At 49.8% G+C, this 15,591-nt stretch overlaps 1 protein-coding gene across 1 annotated transcript in view; it reads left to right on the top strand.

The window, feature by feature from the left end:
- ADAMTS17 (ADAM metallopeptidase with thrombospondin type 1 motif 17) overlaps nucleotides 1-15,591 on the top strand; it is a 304,068-nt gene that overhangs the window by 127,060 nt on the left and 161,417 nt on the right. Inside the window, exon 9 of the mRNA XM_032468854.1 lies at nucleotides 8,292-8,397. Coding sequence (XP_032324745.1) covers nucleotides 8,292-8,397 — 106 coding nt within the window. The remainder of the gene's footprint in view (nucleotides 1-8,291; nucleotides 8,398-15,591) is intronic.

Below are 15,591 nucleotides of genomic sequence, written 5' to 3'. Positions count from 1 at the left end.
CAGTAAGACAGAGGAGGCTTAAAGCTGTTGATGGAGGACGTGCAAAGTTCCTTTATGAGTTACTGACCAAAATAAATGCTAAGCAATGAAGTCGGTGAGGAAACATGAACGTGTTAAAACTTTCAAAGTTCACTAGGGTCTCTTACTACAGGAGTGTGGGCATCCACCTCATGCCACGGGCTTACGGGAAGATGGTCCTGTGTTGGCTGCCCAGGACCGTGTCCATGCACACACACTCATGCACGCACATGCAGAAAGCCTCATGTGTGCAAGTGCATACACAGGAGAGGCTGCAGAGGTGCAGACACTGGGCAGCCTTGTTAGTGTCATCTTGTGGGCTGGCAAATGGTCGAAGATGGGTCTGTTTCCCTCTGTGATGCTCAGGGAGCAACGCAAGGGTTCAGAGATCTTGGGAATGGAACTTGAAGGCTCGCATCACCTGCTGCGCTCACCTGGGTGCTGCCAGCAAACTCCCACCCTAGGAGCTAACTGTGGCCAGGGTGCCCAGAGATGTCTGCCAAGAGAATGGGAGTGAGAATGATGATGTGGCTCTCTGGGGGGTCCTCTGCTCTGACAGGTGACCCAGAGCCTGGAACCGAGGGTACATGGGGGCAGCAGGGGACTGGGATAAGGCCCGTCTCCAGTCCCCCTTGTCTGCTCTCCTAAGAGCCTGGATCTGGATGTGGGTCACTGAGGCAGCGGTCGTCCAGAGATCCTGGAGCCCACCTCCTGGGCCCTGAGCTTGATTGTGAAAGTCTCTTCTCACCATCCCACCTGCCTCCCTGTCTTCTTGCTGGGATGCTGTTCTCAGGGCTGTTTTCCCTTGGCCTCCGCTGTGTTTATTCAACGTGGGCTCTCACGCCTGGCAGACTGCTGTGATGTACGGGCGATCAGGAAACACTGCGTGAAGTTATTTGTCAAAATAAGGGGGTTCCAAGGATCTCTTCACGGACCACCCTCCTTTGACGCCCTGAGGTGGACCTGCTGGGGGCCCTTTTTGGTGGGCGTCTGGACCTGTTGCCAAAGCCCCTGAGCCTCAGTGGGGTCCCTCAGGGAGAAGCACCTCGATCATTTGAGGAACATTAAGTCTGCTCCCCAGAGATCCCCTCCGCCCAGACACAAGTACCATCTCGCCTGGAGGGAAGGAAATCTGCATGATGTCTCTGTGCGCTTGGCTCCAGCTGGCCGTGGTCTGTTGAATGTCAACAATTATTTATTTCCCTTCCCTCCTCCTCTCCCAGCATGTTTGGGTTTCCACAGAGTACAGCAAACTATTGGGATAAACTTCGTCGCTTCCAATTTGTAAATCCCAGGGGGATTTGACTCCTTCGTTTACACTTCGCTGACTTAACTCATCCTGCAGGAGCCACGGCTTTAGCCCAGGGCCCCTCGAGTCCTCTGTGGGGTCTTGTGTGAGCTTCCCTCCCCAGGGGTGGCATCTCTTCCTGAAGCCCCAGATCCCGGAGGTGCCTGGGAAACCCGGAGTGAGGGCATGCTTGTTCTAAAGGGGAGTGCGGCGCACACGGTCTGTCTGGACCCTGACCATAATCGAGAATCCCCACTGTGGAGCAACAGCCGATGTGACATTTGAATTGGCTCAGTGAGGAGCCTGCGACACAGAGGCTGCTGGGGTGGCTCCCAGTTAGCTGGAGACCGTAATGGGGTGAGGGGTAGCTGGGCAGCTTGCCTGGGGCTGAATGAACACATTCATCGCTTGGCTTGGTGACTCCCCACCTCCCGGCCTCACTCCCAGCACTCACCCAGCCGCGCTCCTTTTTTAGGGGGGTCGAAGGGAGCCCGTCTGCACTGGTGAACACACTGACGTGAGGTTTGTTTTTCCTCACTCACGGTTTTGATGTTATATCTCAGAAGGCTTGACATCATATCCTTTTGCATGTGGGTGTCCATTTGTCTCAGCACCGTTTGTTGAAGACACTCTTCTCCACTCCGCCCCATTGGATGGTCTTGGCACCCTTGTCAAAAGTCAGTCCACTGTAAATGTGAAGGTTGATTTCTGGGCTCTCAGTTTAGTTGATCCAAGTGTCTTTTTATGCGTGTACCACACTAATTTGATCACTCGAACTTGGTAGTAAGTTTCAAAATTGAGGATGTGAGCCCTTCAGTGATCAGACTTGGACGCTCATACCTTCACACTTTGTCAGACTTCATTTAACCTTAGTAAGTCGCTGAGTCTTCCGTTCGCCTGTGTTCTCCTGGGTTAGATGGGTGTCAGGTGTGGGCATTTCTGAATTCCGGTGGCGGCTTCTGTAGTGCTCATGTTTAAGGAAGGAACGAACGCCCCTCTCTCAGCCATTGCGCACTTCCGCCTCCCCGTCCATGATGTAGGGATAAAGACCTTGGCTAACTCATCTTCCATCCACTGTGACTGACCCCAAGGGAGCTGGAAGAGAAGTGGGGAAACGGGAATTCCTACTGGTGGTGCAATTGCTAAGACAAGGCTCGGTCTGGAAGGGGTTACCCAGCTGTGCTCCCAGGGGCGGAAAGCCATGGCCAGGGCCCGTCTGCAGAGCAGTGCTCCCCCGAGCAGTGGGGCCAAGCCACCCTGGCCACCTCTCCTGCCGTTACCGCCTCTCCAGAACCTCACCATTAACGTTCTTTCCCAGTTTGTTAGAAGCTCTATTTGTCCTTCAGCATATATGGGGCTCTGTCCACTCCGTGCAGAACCCCTTGGGGGGGGTCAGTGACTTACAGTCGCCCTGTGCACTGACCTCAGAGAACGCGGGGGCAAAACTGCAGAGGAGAACTGGGCCTGAATTAAATAATTTAGATAGTACAGAGTTAGGACATATAAGCAGGGCATATAGGAATGTAAGCTGAAATGAAAACTGAGTTTCCTTATTGCAGCTGATAAGGACTTCAGTCTGCCTGAGAATGGGGCATGGTTTTTTAGAATTCAGTTGATTTTTCTCATTCATGGACTCTGCATTTGTGAATTTACCTAGTCACTCACATTTATTTCTAACTCCAGAATCAATATTTGCGACACTTCTGTGGTCACTTGCAAACACATGCAGAGCAGCGAAATATTCAGTCACCCAAGAGGCACGGTCCCAGATGAGGTCAAACAAGGTCGTGTTCTGCCTTCTGGTGTCAGCACTCATGCTGTAAACAAACATCCTTTTTGAGGTCTTTCTGGTACCATGTTTTTCACATTTCTATGCTTTTTGTAGTGATTTTGCTATTTTGAATGGCCTCCAGGGATGGAGCTGAAGTGCTGTTTAGTGTGTTGAAGCCAAAGAAGGCTGCCACGTGCTTTACAGAGAAAACACTCGATAAGCTTCATTCAGGCGTGAGTTATAGGACCACTGGCCGTGAGTTCAGTGATAACGAATCAACAATGTATGTTGAATTAAGGTGCCTTTAAACAGAAACATGCATAAAACAAGGTTATTTATCAGTTGACAAAACGTGTCCAGAGGCTCGCAGGAACCAAACCCTGTATTTCTCCTAGGAGCAATGGTTCTATATTCAAGAATTCAGAGTTCACAGCGACTTTTTTTTTTAAGAGTCTCATGACCGTGAATGACAAGAAGTAATTATAACTACTTTTCAGTTGTCACATCCTGGGACGTAAGACATTTGCTCTTAAATGCCATACACAAATTCAAATCACACCTCCAACCGCTTAACTGAGTTTCCAAGAGCACAAGGACTTGTCCATGAGCCGGAGTGTGAAGCTCAGTCTCAGCCCCTGTGATCGCCGAGAGGCTGGGTGTTAAGTTGCTTTCTCGTAGTTGGCAGCGCGGTGTGCCGGTGCTAACCGTGATGGGGTGGGCGCGTGGAGCGGTTGGTGGGAGAAGGTTGATGTCTCTCCCAGCGGCAGAGCCCAAGAAGGTCTGAGTAATGGGCAGCAGGGCCGACAGCTGTAAACTGTTTACACAGACAATTTGCTGGATAAACCAGAGTTTATACAGTCGTGTGTTGTTTACTCCTTAAATCTAGAAAGGATCATATGGTCCGCTCTGAGTTGAAGAATTATGTGCTTAGACCACGCAGTTTTCTACTGAAAAAGAAAATAATTAGACCTCCTCACCCAGTTGGCTCCCCCAGCTTGTGCTCCTACCAAGAAAAAGAAAAGAACAGAGCAGCGAGTGTCTACACTGAGCTGATGTGGCTGGGAGATAGGTCTGAAGGCTCTGGTCAGATGCGATCTGTTTTGGGGGATGAAGTGGACATATTTCTCTGGGCATGAGAAAAACTCTTTACATGGTTTTCATCATTTCTATGCTCGGTATTTCAGATTGTTAAAAATGTATTTCGCTTCCCTAATCTGTGCCAGGGGTGCAGCGGAGATGGAGTGAGCGGCCGCTAGGATGCTGGCTCTGAACGTCCCTCATCTGCTGCCTAAGAGACTGTACATGCAGAATCAAAATGGGGAGGGTTTTTTTTTTTGGTCTTCCATCTCTGCCTCTGCTACATGTCACCTTGAATAAATGAAATAAAACTAATAACTTTAATTTTCATAGCAAATACATATTCGTTGCTCTAGGTTTAAGCCAAAAATAGGGGAACAAAAATTTAAAGATCTGTAATGATTTCACCATGTCCTAGGGGCAACGCTTGTTCACGTGGCTGCATCTATCCCTCGAGTCTTTTTATTTTCAGGATTAAAAACATTTGGACTTAAACACACAAAACTTCTCCTCCATCCCACCCACATCTCAGCCTAAGCACGCGTTAACATTTATGAAAATCTTCTAAATCCTCCAGGCTTATCATTGCTGTTGGTTACCGAAGCTTCCACGAGGGAGGCCTGGGGTTTGCCTGAAGGAGTATGGGCGTTGGAGAAAGACAGCCTTGCGTTTGTACCCGAGTCTGGGCCCTGATCAGCCATAAAACAGGTTGCTGAACCTCCATTTACCTGTCTGTAAAATGGGGCCAGTATACGTTCCAGATATGGGAGAGCCAAGCCCGAGAAGCGTGCCTGCCCATGTCAGTTGCCTTTCTGCTTCCCTTTTGTTCTAAGGAGCTCTGCAAACATGTGGAATCAATGGGTTTTTTTTTTTTTAATTTCAAAAATAAGTTCTATTCTGATTTCTTTGGTGGAGAATTTTCAATCACGGAAGGCTGAAACCATTGAAAGCATTACCCTTGGGGTCTGAGAAACCCTCGCTCTCTGGGTGGGGGATTCCAGTTACACAAGAAGGTCCCTCTGGTTCTACCGCGTCAGGACTGACAGGAGCAGAACTTGTGTTTACAGACTTCACTTTTTTTTAATTAAAAAGAAATCAGTGCAGAGAAAACTGGTTTTTCCTCATTTCTTGACAAGTGCCTAGGTGGAGGTTGGGCAGGGTTTCGGGGGTTGGTGCCTTTGCAGCCTGAGGTGTTGGGGTGTCTCTGTGTGTCTCCAACATACCCGCCTCTGTAGACTGCTGTTTCTTTCCAGAAAACCCCAAATAGTGGTGAGCTTTGTTTTCCGAGGCCACTCCTGGCTTAATTACCAATTCATTCCCTGCAGGCCTTTCTTTTACAGCAACTGGGATCCCCTCCCGACTTTGTTTTGTGAGTTCTCAGTATTTCCTCACCAACGCTCAGAAATGCACCAGCCCCTGTGCTCCATTATTGGGCCAGTTTTGTTGACATGTTTTTTTTTTTTTCTTTCTTTCGCCTTGCTTGGTTTTATGACCTGGCTGCTCACGATTGGAAGAAATCATTAAAAGCATTAGACCTTAATCCACCTTTGTGTGAGAGCATTTCGTGTAAATAAACGGATGCTTTGTTTTTTAGTTGAAAGAAAAAAAAAGAAAAGAAAGAAAGAAAAGGTCATCTGCGCCTTGGAAGAATTAAAATGAGATTATTGGAAGGCTCTCTGCTTAGCTGTTCCCCTAGTGGTGCGTGTTTCCTAATTAGAGTGGAAAGTCAGGACTGCCCGTTCCGGGTGCTGAGCGTGGCCCAGGCCAGGGGACGAGTTTCTGTGGCGTTTAGTCGGCTGGGTCAGCAGGCGCTGTTGGGACCGCAGGCTCTGCACTGCTGGCCTTAGATGTCTCCCTTTCCCCCTCACCAGACGGCTCCTCCCAGGCCTGCACCTCGGATTGTTTCTGATCCATTCATAGACCCAGGAGGCGGAGGCCTGGGCGGGGTGGCCGTGGCTGGGTGTGCATTTGAGTGTGTGCGTGTATGCGGTATATACGTACCACCCGTGCCATGTAGGAGCGTTCCTCCTGCTCACTGCTGGACTCTTTGCAGCAAGCCAAAAAGCGTTTTTAAACAAAACCAGAATAATGACCTTGAAGGCACTGAAAAGCCAGATCCGGTCCTTTCTGGTTGTCATTTTCTTCCTTCCTGTAGTCTGCATGGCTGGATTATGATGCCCATGTGCAACAAACACATCTTTAGGCCAAATAACCTTTCCTTTTTTCCCTTATCTTTCTTGTTTTTTAAAAATTCTTCAGCCTTGGTCAAGCACGTTGCATGTTTCCAAATAAAAATAGACCTACCGTGGTGCCTGGTTTGGTGTGCCAAATGTGAGTTGAGCCCCCCGACTGCTAATTCGGGATGTGTGAGCTCTGTCTGCCCCATCGCAAGGGTCAGGGGGGTGGGGAGTGCCCTGTGCGTGGCTGAGGTCCGCCCCAGTTTGATTTGGATGTCAACACACAGGATGTTGGTTTGGCTCTTTGGGAGCAGGGAGGGAGGTTCATTTTTAATGAATTAATTCCCCCTGCTCAGTCTCCTCTGCCAACTCTTTCCCTCCCCGGCTCCTGTGGCAGCAGGGCCACCGTCAGCTCCTGAGACACCTTGTGCACTTTAGAGAAAGGAAGCAGCGTGCAGCCTGGCGGTGGGCAGTGTCTGCGGGTGGAGAACAGGTGCCCCTCATTTGGGTGCCCCCAGCCCTTCCCAGGGCACAGGGCTGGTGACCAGAGCCTCCATCCATCTGGCCACCAGGCGCCACTGGGTCATGTACACCTGGCTCGGGGCCAGTAGAGCCACTACCTGCCCCACACCCCTGTGGGCTCAGTGAGGGGAGCATTGAGCCTCCTCGGGTGTGTGACCCACCAGCCACTGTGCCAGCAGCCCCTCATTGATTTCACAGTGAGGAATCAGACGCCACCAGCAATGGGAAGGCTGACATGTCTTCACTCAAGTTCTATCCCAAGCTTTGGGGGTCCATGGACTCCCGCTTTTGTTAAAATAAGCCCTGGGGGCACTTGGATCGTGAGGCTGTCCTCCCTGGGTGCAGAGGTTAGTGAAACCTATGACGCAGCGCCAGCCTGGAGACGTGTGGCCTGTGCGTGGTTGACTGCCCAGTGTTCCTCCGCCCAAGCCCCCAGACTGGTCACACACACCTCTGCCAGTACAGCCTTTGTCCTTGGAAATCTCCCGTCGTCCACCGGAGGCCGCAGCCTCCTGTCCTCTGTACTTGGCCCCTTTGCAGACACCGTCCTCCCGTGTCTGGTTCCTCCGGGTTGCGCTGGTTCAGTGTTCCTGTCTCAGGGAAGGTCCTGGTGCCCCACCGAGTGTGTGTGGAGATGAGCAAGCTGGGCCATGGGTCCCATCCTCCCTGAGGGCTTCCAGGCCCTGCTCCTCCAGTGTTCTCTCCGTGCTTCCGGGCCCCAGTCTCATTCTCTCCTGGGCTCCTGACCCATTTTTTGGAACATGCTGCACAGTCTTCCTTGGCCTGCTCTCTGTGAGCCCCAGTCCTGATCCAAGCTCATACCCCAAGAGCATTGACCCTCACAGGGCCGGGACTGGGGTGAGGGGGAGGAGGAGGTGCCCAGGGAGTGAAATTTGAGGAGGCGCTCCCTCCCTCTGAGGGTCAGCCCCTGAGAGGGTGACCCTCCCTGAACCTGGCACCCTGGGTGCTTTGCCTCATGGGCCTCGCCTGGTCCCTAGCCCTGGATGCCGAAGTTGGGCAGATCTGGTCCAGCGTCCCAGCACCAGGTGCCAATCCAAGTGCCCTCGGGAACGTTTCCTTTCCTCTCTGAACCTCAGTTTCCCTGTTCCCTCTCCATCCTTGGTGATGGGGACCATGTTAGACAGTATGTATAAACCGCTCAGCACGCTGCCTGACGTGTATCAAATGCTTGATAGACGTTTGCGGTTGTTACTTCTACTCCTATTAGTATTATTATCATTAGGTGAATACAGAGCCTCGTGCACCAGCCAGTCCTCCTCGTGAGTGCTGGAATGACAGACCCAGCCCGTGGTCACGGTTGTCCTCATTCCCGCCTGCCTCTCTCTTGACCGTGTGTGATGCTGACCATGCGGATGTGCCCTGCGAGGTCAGGGCCTCCCACGTTCTGAAGAGGATGTGTTTTGTGTCTCTGCTGCAGGAATTGCTTACTTAGGAGGTGTGTGCAGTGCTAAGAGGAAATGTGTGCTTGCCGAAGACAATGGTCTCAATTTGGCCTTTACCATCGCTCATGAGCTGGGCCACAAGTAAGTATCAGACTCTGTATTGTTCTGCCTCTTTAAATTCATTTCTGAATACATATATATATATTTTTTTTTCACTCCAAGTGTGCAAGTTCTAAAACCGTGCTGCTGTATGCCTGTGCTTCCTCCAGAGTAAGGACTTAGGGCAGCAAGCCTGGGTCCCACCCCTTCAGGGAACCCCAGAGAAGACTGAACAGACTGGCTCTGAGAGTGGACATGCGCATTTGGTGTTTGTGTCTATTCTTAAAGCACACGCTGTAAAGGGAGGAGGTTTTTCTCAGCATTGTCTTGAGTTGTATCGTCTTCTGGGATCAGCATGATCTTTTTTTTTTAATTCAAGTGTAGTCAATTACAACATGTCAACTTCTGGTGTCCAGCACAATGTCCCAGTCATGCATCTACGTATATATATTCATCTTCATATTCTTTTTCATTAAAGGTTATTATAAGATACTGAATATGGTTCCCTGTGCTATACAGAAGAAATTTGTTTTTTTTAATCTATTTTTATATATAGTGGCTAACATTTGTAAATCTCAAACTCCCAAATTTATCTGTTCCCATGCCCTTTCCCCTGGTAACCTTAAGATTGTTTACTATGTCTGTAAGTCTGTTTCTGTTTTGTAGATGAGTTCATTAGTGTCCTCTTTTCTTCTTTTTTTAGATTCCACACATGAGTGATATCATATGGTATTTTTCTTTCTCTCTCTGGTTTACTTCACTTAGAATGACAATCTCTACATCCATCCACGTTGCTGCAAATGGCATTATTTTGTTCTTTTTCATGGCTGAGTAGCATGATCTTTGATTCACTCTAAATATGTCACTCAAAGAATGAGTTTTATCTTTGTGCTGCTGAATTTCTGTTTTCTTTTCAGCCGGTGGCAAAGTCCAACTTTCTGAAGGTAGAAATGTCAGTGTCTCAGTTTCAGCTACTGCCTTTGCACATGGAAGTTCTTCCCTTGAGGAGGGAAGAACCAGAGAACCCTAGAGCCCCAGGGCGATGTAGAGAGAATCTGAGGAAGCCTCCTTGGCTGTTCAGATGGGGAAACAAGGTCCGAGGGGTTGAGGGGCTGGTGCAAGGTTGAGATCACCTGCAGGACGTCTCACTCAGGTGGCAGAAAGCCAGCTGACTCTCAGACCATGGCCCGAGAGTTTCCTCTCTCTTCAGGAGTGTCTGCTTTATGTTTCTCTGAAGGAAAAATTATGATCTGACTGCTTCAGAACTTTGCATAAATAAATTGAAGAGGCCAGAACATGCAAAACAATGGGAAAATTTATATTGGACTGAAGAGAACAGAATTCAATGGAAATATAGTTCTTGGGGGAAAAATAGATACTATAAAGGTTTTCTAATGACCTACATTAAGATACCTGGAGCCTTAAATGTGAACTTGAGCTTCAGCAAGAGTAGAGCCAATGTACAAGGGGTATAAAAGCAATTTTGTCCTCTAGTATCAGCCATATCTGTGGCTTTATCGTTTTGCCTTGTTTATCTGGTCCCATTTTGATTTTTTCCACTCCTGCAGGCGGGTTTGGTAGTTGACTTTTCTGTACCTGTTGGTTATCATGATGTGAGTACAGTGAACGAGAATAATCTGTGTATTTCTTGGGATTAAGGAGAAAATAGCATGTTACTGGCCAAGAGAAGCAAGATGAGCAGTTATCTCTACGTACCCAGTTATTTCATCTTATAAACAATTTTAAAATGTTGGTGACAACACTTTGCCCATACTATTTTGCTGACACAGCTAGAAAATAATTTTTTAAATTAATTATAATCAAATTTGTGTTCATCTCTCTGATTTGTTAAGGAAAAAACTCATACCCAAGAGTGGCCGCCGAAAGAAAAGTGTAAATCAGTGTGGCTTTGGCTAACATTATCTCACTGTTTCACTTCTCACTGACCCACTTGGCACGTTGTAGTGCCTCGAAATCAACTAGCCGACAGTTGTGAGGATGCAGAGTTGTCAAAACATCTCCCAGCACTCGGGTGTTGTGAGCTTTGAAGAGATATATCTGTATGAACAGCCACGTCCACCCCCGCGCGTGAGCACACACGTGCTGCCATTTCTCCCTGGACATTAAGAACCCAGAGCACCCCTCCCCCCCATGCCCTGTGCAATTGTGCCGGATCGAACACTGGCGTCGTAACACGGCAGGTCTGCAGAGATGAATGGTTAGATTCAGTCATGCTGCAGTAGCCTTTAGCTACAGCCTGTTTAGAATTTCTTGGAGGACTCTTTATGGCTTGCTGCTGAACTCTAATTACCTGCAAAAACAAACACCTTCTTGTTAATCAGAGCCAATAAATCCTGCTAACATTTGGCCCTGCCACTAATGGGGATGATGATGGCTTTCCCAGAGAAGTCTGGTGTCTCTGATGATTTGCCAGCACCAGGAAGCAGAGCCACCCAAGGGTGCAGCCTCGGTCTCCCCATCCGTGGGGCCCTCTGGCCAGCAAGCTCAGAGCAGTCGGTGAGGCTGTGAGAAGGCTTGGAAAGGTGGAGGCCAGCCTGCCCTATCAGGGTAGCCACTGGCCAGGCTACTTCCCCAGTGTGACGCTGGAGGATGATCCATATTTGGAAATAGAAACAGTTTAACTCCACTTTCCTTAAGTGTGCGTGAACAAAGGTAGTATGGACGGTATTCTCAGTGGATCTGGGAATACCATCTCTGCAACAAATTTCTTGGTGACAGTTTTAGAAAACAATAAAGAGCACCCCTGGAAAATCCCCAGAGGGCTCACCCACCAGTCCCTAACCAGTTAATACCAAAAAGTGAAGCCTCTCTTTCGGAGGATGGGTGTGTGTGCCTCCCTCTGCACGTGGGCACACGTGGGCGTGGCCTTTCTGCTGTGTGCCCAGCATCCCTCGTGTGAGGAGCAGTGTGAGCCTTTACCCTCCGATCCAGATGTTAGGAGAAAAAGTCATTTTTCACAGGAGCTCCACATTCCACTTATCAGAGGATGAGAGTCACAGAAGTTAGCACGATGTTCATTTTGGCTTCCTGAAAACACAAAGCCAAGCTTAAGGCTCATCTTAAGCATTTAACTCAGCGGAGTCCTGGAATGGTGTTTTTCTCCCACTTTCTAGCATCTCTTGGGATGCATGGTTTTATTTCAAATATCATCATTCAAAAGCCATTTATTTGGTGTCATAAATGGGCACCAAGCCAATTTGCAATCAAATAAGTGCTGAATTATAAATTAAATGAGAAATTCTTGCCATGCAAACATCCGTAATGCTGCTTTGGGCGTAAATTAATAACGACGTGCTGATGTTTAAGTCAAATTAGATCTGATTTATTGAGCATCTATTATGTGCCAGGTGCTGTGTTAGATGCTGTGCATTCATTATATGCCGCTGAATCAGCCCTATGAGGCAAGTATTATTAGCTTTTACTTTATAGATTAGGCAACTAGTATTACTTTAAAAAAAATTTCTAGTCTCTACCTAAAATGATTTGGAATCCCTTGTATGTTAATATACCCATGCAAGAGGGCCATTAAAATAAGGATCCAAATTGCAAAAGATAGGCAGTAGAGAAAAGAGCTTGTTATGTGTCCAAAAAACCAAGGTGCCTTCAGTTTGCCAGCAGCCAAGGCAAAGAGGACAAAAAGTGGCATGGCACGGCCAGCGGAAGAGAGCCGGTGTGTCCTCCAGAGGGTCTTCCCTGGGGATCTCAAGCACCGTAGATGAGATTGACAGTTTTCTGATGGTCTATCCTGGTAAAGAAGTAGGGCAGAAAAGACTCCAGCCCTGACTTTAGACAGGAACTGAAGGACGTGTAGTTCCTGTTGGGAGTTGCAGGGGAGACCCGGGGAGAAGGGGCTATTCTGTGTTCCCACCCAGAGGATGAGTTGGATCTGTGTAGCCGTCATGCTGACAGCAGCTTTGGGGTTTTTAAATGAGCACCCATGACCTTGGTTGCCTTCTTGCTTATGAAAGGCTGCCTGGTAGGCAGCTACCTGGTACCTCAGGGTTCACCTGGTGCATAGAAATGCGTGAGTTTTAGAAGGAAGCTGTTTCCCTGTCCTGTCATGGTAGTTTGAGAAACCAAGCTGAAAATGAGGCTGTTTTGTGCTGTTCTTCATCCTGCAGTGACCATGAGAAAGTGATGGTCCAGAGCATGAGAAGGTGTCTGCGACGGGCCTCTTTGAGTTTTGAGGGCCCTGGTTGCCGGCTGCTGTTGGTTATGATGGAATAGATGACATTTAGGGTCCAGGAGCTTTCTTGAGAGAAACAGCCCAGCTAGGCCAACTCTGCCCAGGTTTCTTCCCTCAAGGAACCAAGACAGGGTGCCTTGTGATGGACCTCAGGGCCCAAGATGTTTATCAATATTTGGTTTTAGAGAGAAAAAGAGAGAGTTAGAAGCATTTGTTCCTCTCAGGGAAGCTCATTGTTTTGAGACTCAACCTTGATTACTCACGGTAAGGGCTCTCCTCTGACTGAGGGTTAGAAGCTCAGGTCCAAGCCGACTGCCCATGAGAAAAACAAACAAAATCAGGTGACACCTAATGATTACGGAGAGCACGGGTAGTGATGTTACCATAGCGTTGAAGTGACTGTGTGTAATTCATCTGCTGGATTTTTAGAGGATATTGTTTGCTGTGATTTGGAATTTTTAGTTTAAGAAAGAAGGTAAATAGTTCTATGAAAACTGGTCGGAGTGCTTTTTATTGGGGGGAAAGTAGGTATAATATGCCTGATTAGGCCCAGAGGAAGCATTTGATTGACAGGAGCTCCCCCTAGTTCAGCTGGAGGTCAGGAGGGCACAGAACCCAGTCCTATCTGGACGTGTGGGGCCCCGGGAGGCCCGGAACCCTGTGCACACAACGTGCTTCTCAGTCAGGTAAGACCGCTCCCGGGAAGTGTCTAAACACAGGGCTTCTAGGCAGGGTGCTGAGAGGAGGGGAGGGAAACCACTTCGTGCATACTTGGCCACCCACTCAGAGAAACAGAGTGCTTCTCTTGCAGAAAATAAATCTCTGCCTCTGTTGGATTTAGGAGGCTCTGTTAGATAAGCCTGCGCCAGGCCAATGCCTGCCTTAAGAGTCCGCCCAAACCACGTGACCTCTCCACCCGTGTGAGTCTGCAGGAAGGTGCTTCCACCAGGCCCGAGAGCCACGCCCACAAGCAAGCTCTCGCTGCCTGTGCTTGGGGCCTGCCCTTCCTGGGGTTTTTCCTGACTTCTATATGCCCTTTCTTGGATCCTTCCGCCAGTGGCCTCTGAAAAATGCTATCTTTGTGGAAGCTTGGGAACCCAGCATAGGTGACATCTCGGCTGAGCTGCATATGAGGAGTGGCTGAGGCATTGCAAGTGTTAGTGACCAAGCCTCAGCCTGATCAGATCAGCTAAACCCCAGCCTCTGGGGGAGGAAGCCCCTGGGACTCTCTCCAGGACAGGCCAGGTGCAGCCAGATGGAGAGCCACTGCGGGCATGCGTCTCAGACGTTTTGTCCTTGCTCTCGGCCTCCCTCATCCACCTTCCCATCTCCCATCTCTTGCTCCCCAGTCCTGTCCCTTCAGATCACTCTCTTGGTTGAGCCACAGTGGTGCTGACTAGGGTCCTGCTCTCCCAGCTCCTGCTTGCCCCTCTCTCGGTCTCCCTGGAGCCCATGCCTTTGGCTGCATCCCCAGCGCTGCAGACATCCCAGCACGCCAGGATGGGAAAAGCCCAGCCTTCCTGAAAGGTGCCACCGCAGGAAGGTGTAGTCCCACCTTCTCTCACCTGCCACCTCCCGGAAGACCTGACAGTGGAAGGGGAGGAGGGACAAGGGACAGGCAGGGCACCCGGGAGACTCACCCTCATAGAGGATCAACATACTAAATACATGGACGCTCCCAAATGAAAAGAAGCACAGGGCTGAGGTTTAGAGATACGAACGCCCTGATAATCAGGAGCTGTGCTTGGTGACACGGTAGTCGTGTGTGCCTGCAGACATGCACTTAGTTATAGATGGACTCGGTCACAGCAGTGTGTGCTGGGTTCTCACACCTGCACAACCGCCCCTCGCCCACTGGAACCGTGCCCGCCAGCGTGGAAGCACCGTCCTGGCTGGTGTCACTCAGAGGAGGGCCTTTATTCCCCTGCTCTGTCCTGCAAGGACAGAGGTCAGGTGAGAGGCCGCCTTATGCCCTGAAGTGACACGTGGGATCCACGGCCCACGCAGGTTGCAGGTGAAGCTTGTCTCTCCTCTGATAAAGACACCTGTCAAAAGCCAGGTCCAGGCACTTTGGATGTTTCCAGCTAGGATGTGATGCTGTGCAAATGAGTTCAGGGCAGCAGACGTGGGAAGGATGTCCCATTCACGAGCACGTGGGGACACGCTTGTTTGGTGTGTAGCAATGAACATGGACCGAGTCCGGTCCCTCGGCTTCATGGCTTATGGGCAAAGGGTGGGCAGATGTCTAGGGAGTGGAGGGAAAGGTTGGGGACAGCTCGTTTGGGGTAAATGTTCTCGTAACTGGAGTCAACACAGTTCAGACTGAAAAGAATGGTCTACATCCCAGAACGGGAAGTAAGGAAAGCCATTATCCAGATGTGTGAAGAAGGGGAGTGTTTGTCTGTGATCTGGGTTAAGAATGAGCTACCCGGTGTGGTGCAGGGAGTCACAGCGGGCATGCGGGGGGATGGGAGCGGGCAGGTAGCCCCCAGTGGACGGTCCGGGGCAGCTGCTGCTCTCACTGAGGCCTTTGCCTGGGCGCCCAACCTGGACATCAGATGGACCAGCCTTATAGGGAAAGTACAGTGGAGCGAGGATTTCTGGAAATGTAACGGTTTAGAAATCCCAGGGGAAAGGACAAGTGTGCTTTTGTTCTAGTTGGAATCAGGGCAGTTGTGTTCACATAAGGGTCGGCCTTTCTTGCAGAACAGGAAGGGGGGCACCTTCCCCCAGGAGATCTCTTGGGTCTAGTTCTAGGGCAGGCAAGTCCCTCTCTGGGTTTCCAGACGGACTCCTCTCTGGTGCACTGGGCCTTAGCCTTCATCCCTTCTTAGCTCCTACGGTCTCCTGCAGCCTCCCCTCCCAGACAGAAGCCGCACTGGTGGTGCTAGCAGTGTTCAGGGCTCTCAGGTTTTATGCAGAGGTGCTTGGAGCGATTCCTGAGTTAAGATTTCCTTGGCGTTCGGCCCCTGGATCAAAACATCCAGGGCTTTGTGTGAGCATCCGCTGGGCACGGCTCAATTGATCCG

The sequence above is a fragment of the Camelus ferus genome, chromosome 27, assembly GCF_009834535.1.
Source record: "Camelus ferus isolate YT-003-E chromosome 27, BCGSAC_Cfer_1.0, whole genome shotgun sequence".
In the NCBI taxonomy this organism is placed as follows: domain Eukaryota; kingdom Metazoa; phylum Chordata; class Mammalia; order Artiodactyla; family Camelidae; genus Camelus; species Camelus ferus.
This window is presented reverse-complemented; position numbering and strand designations above follow the sequence as displayed.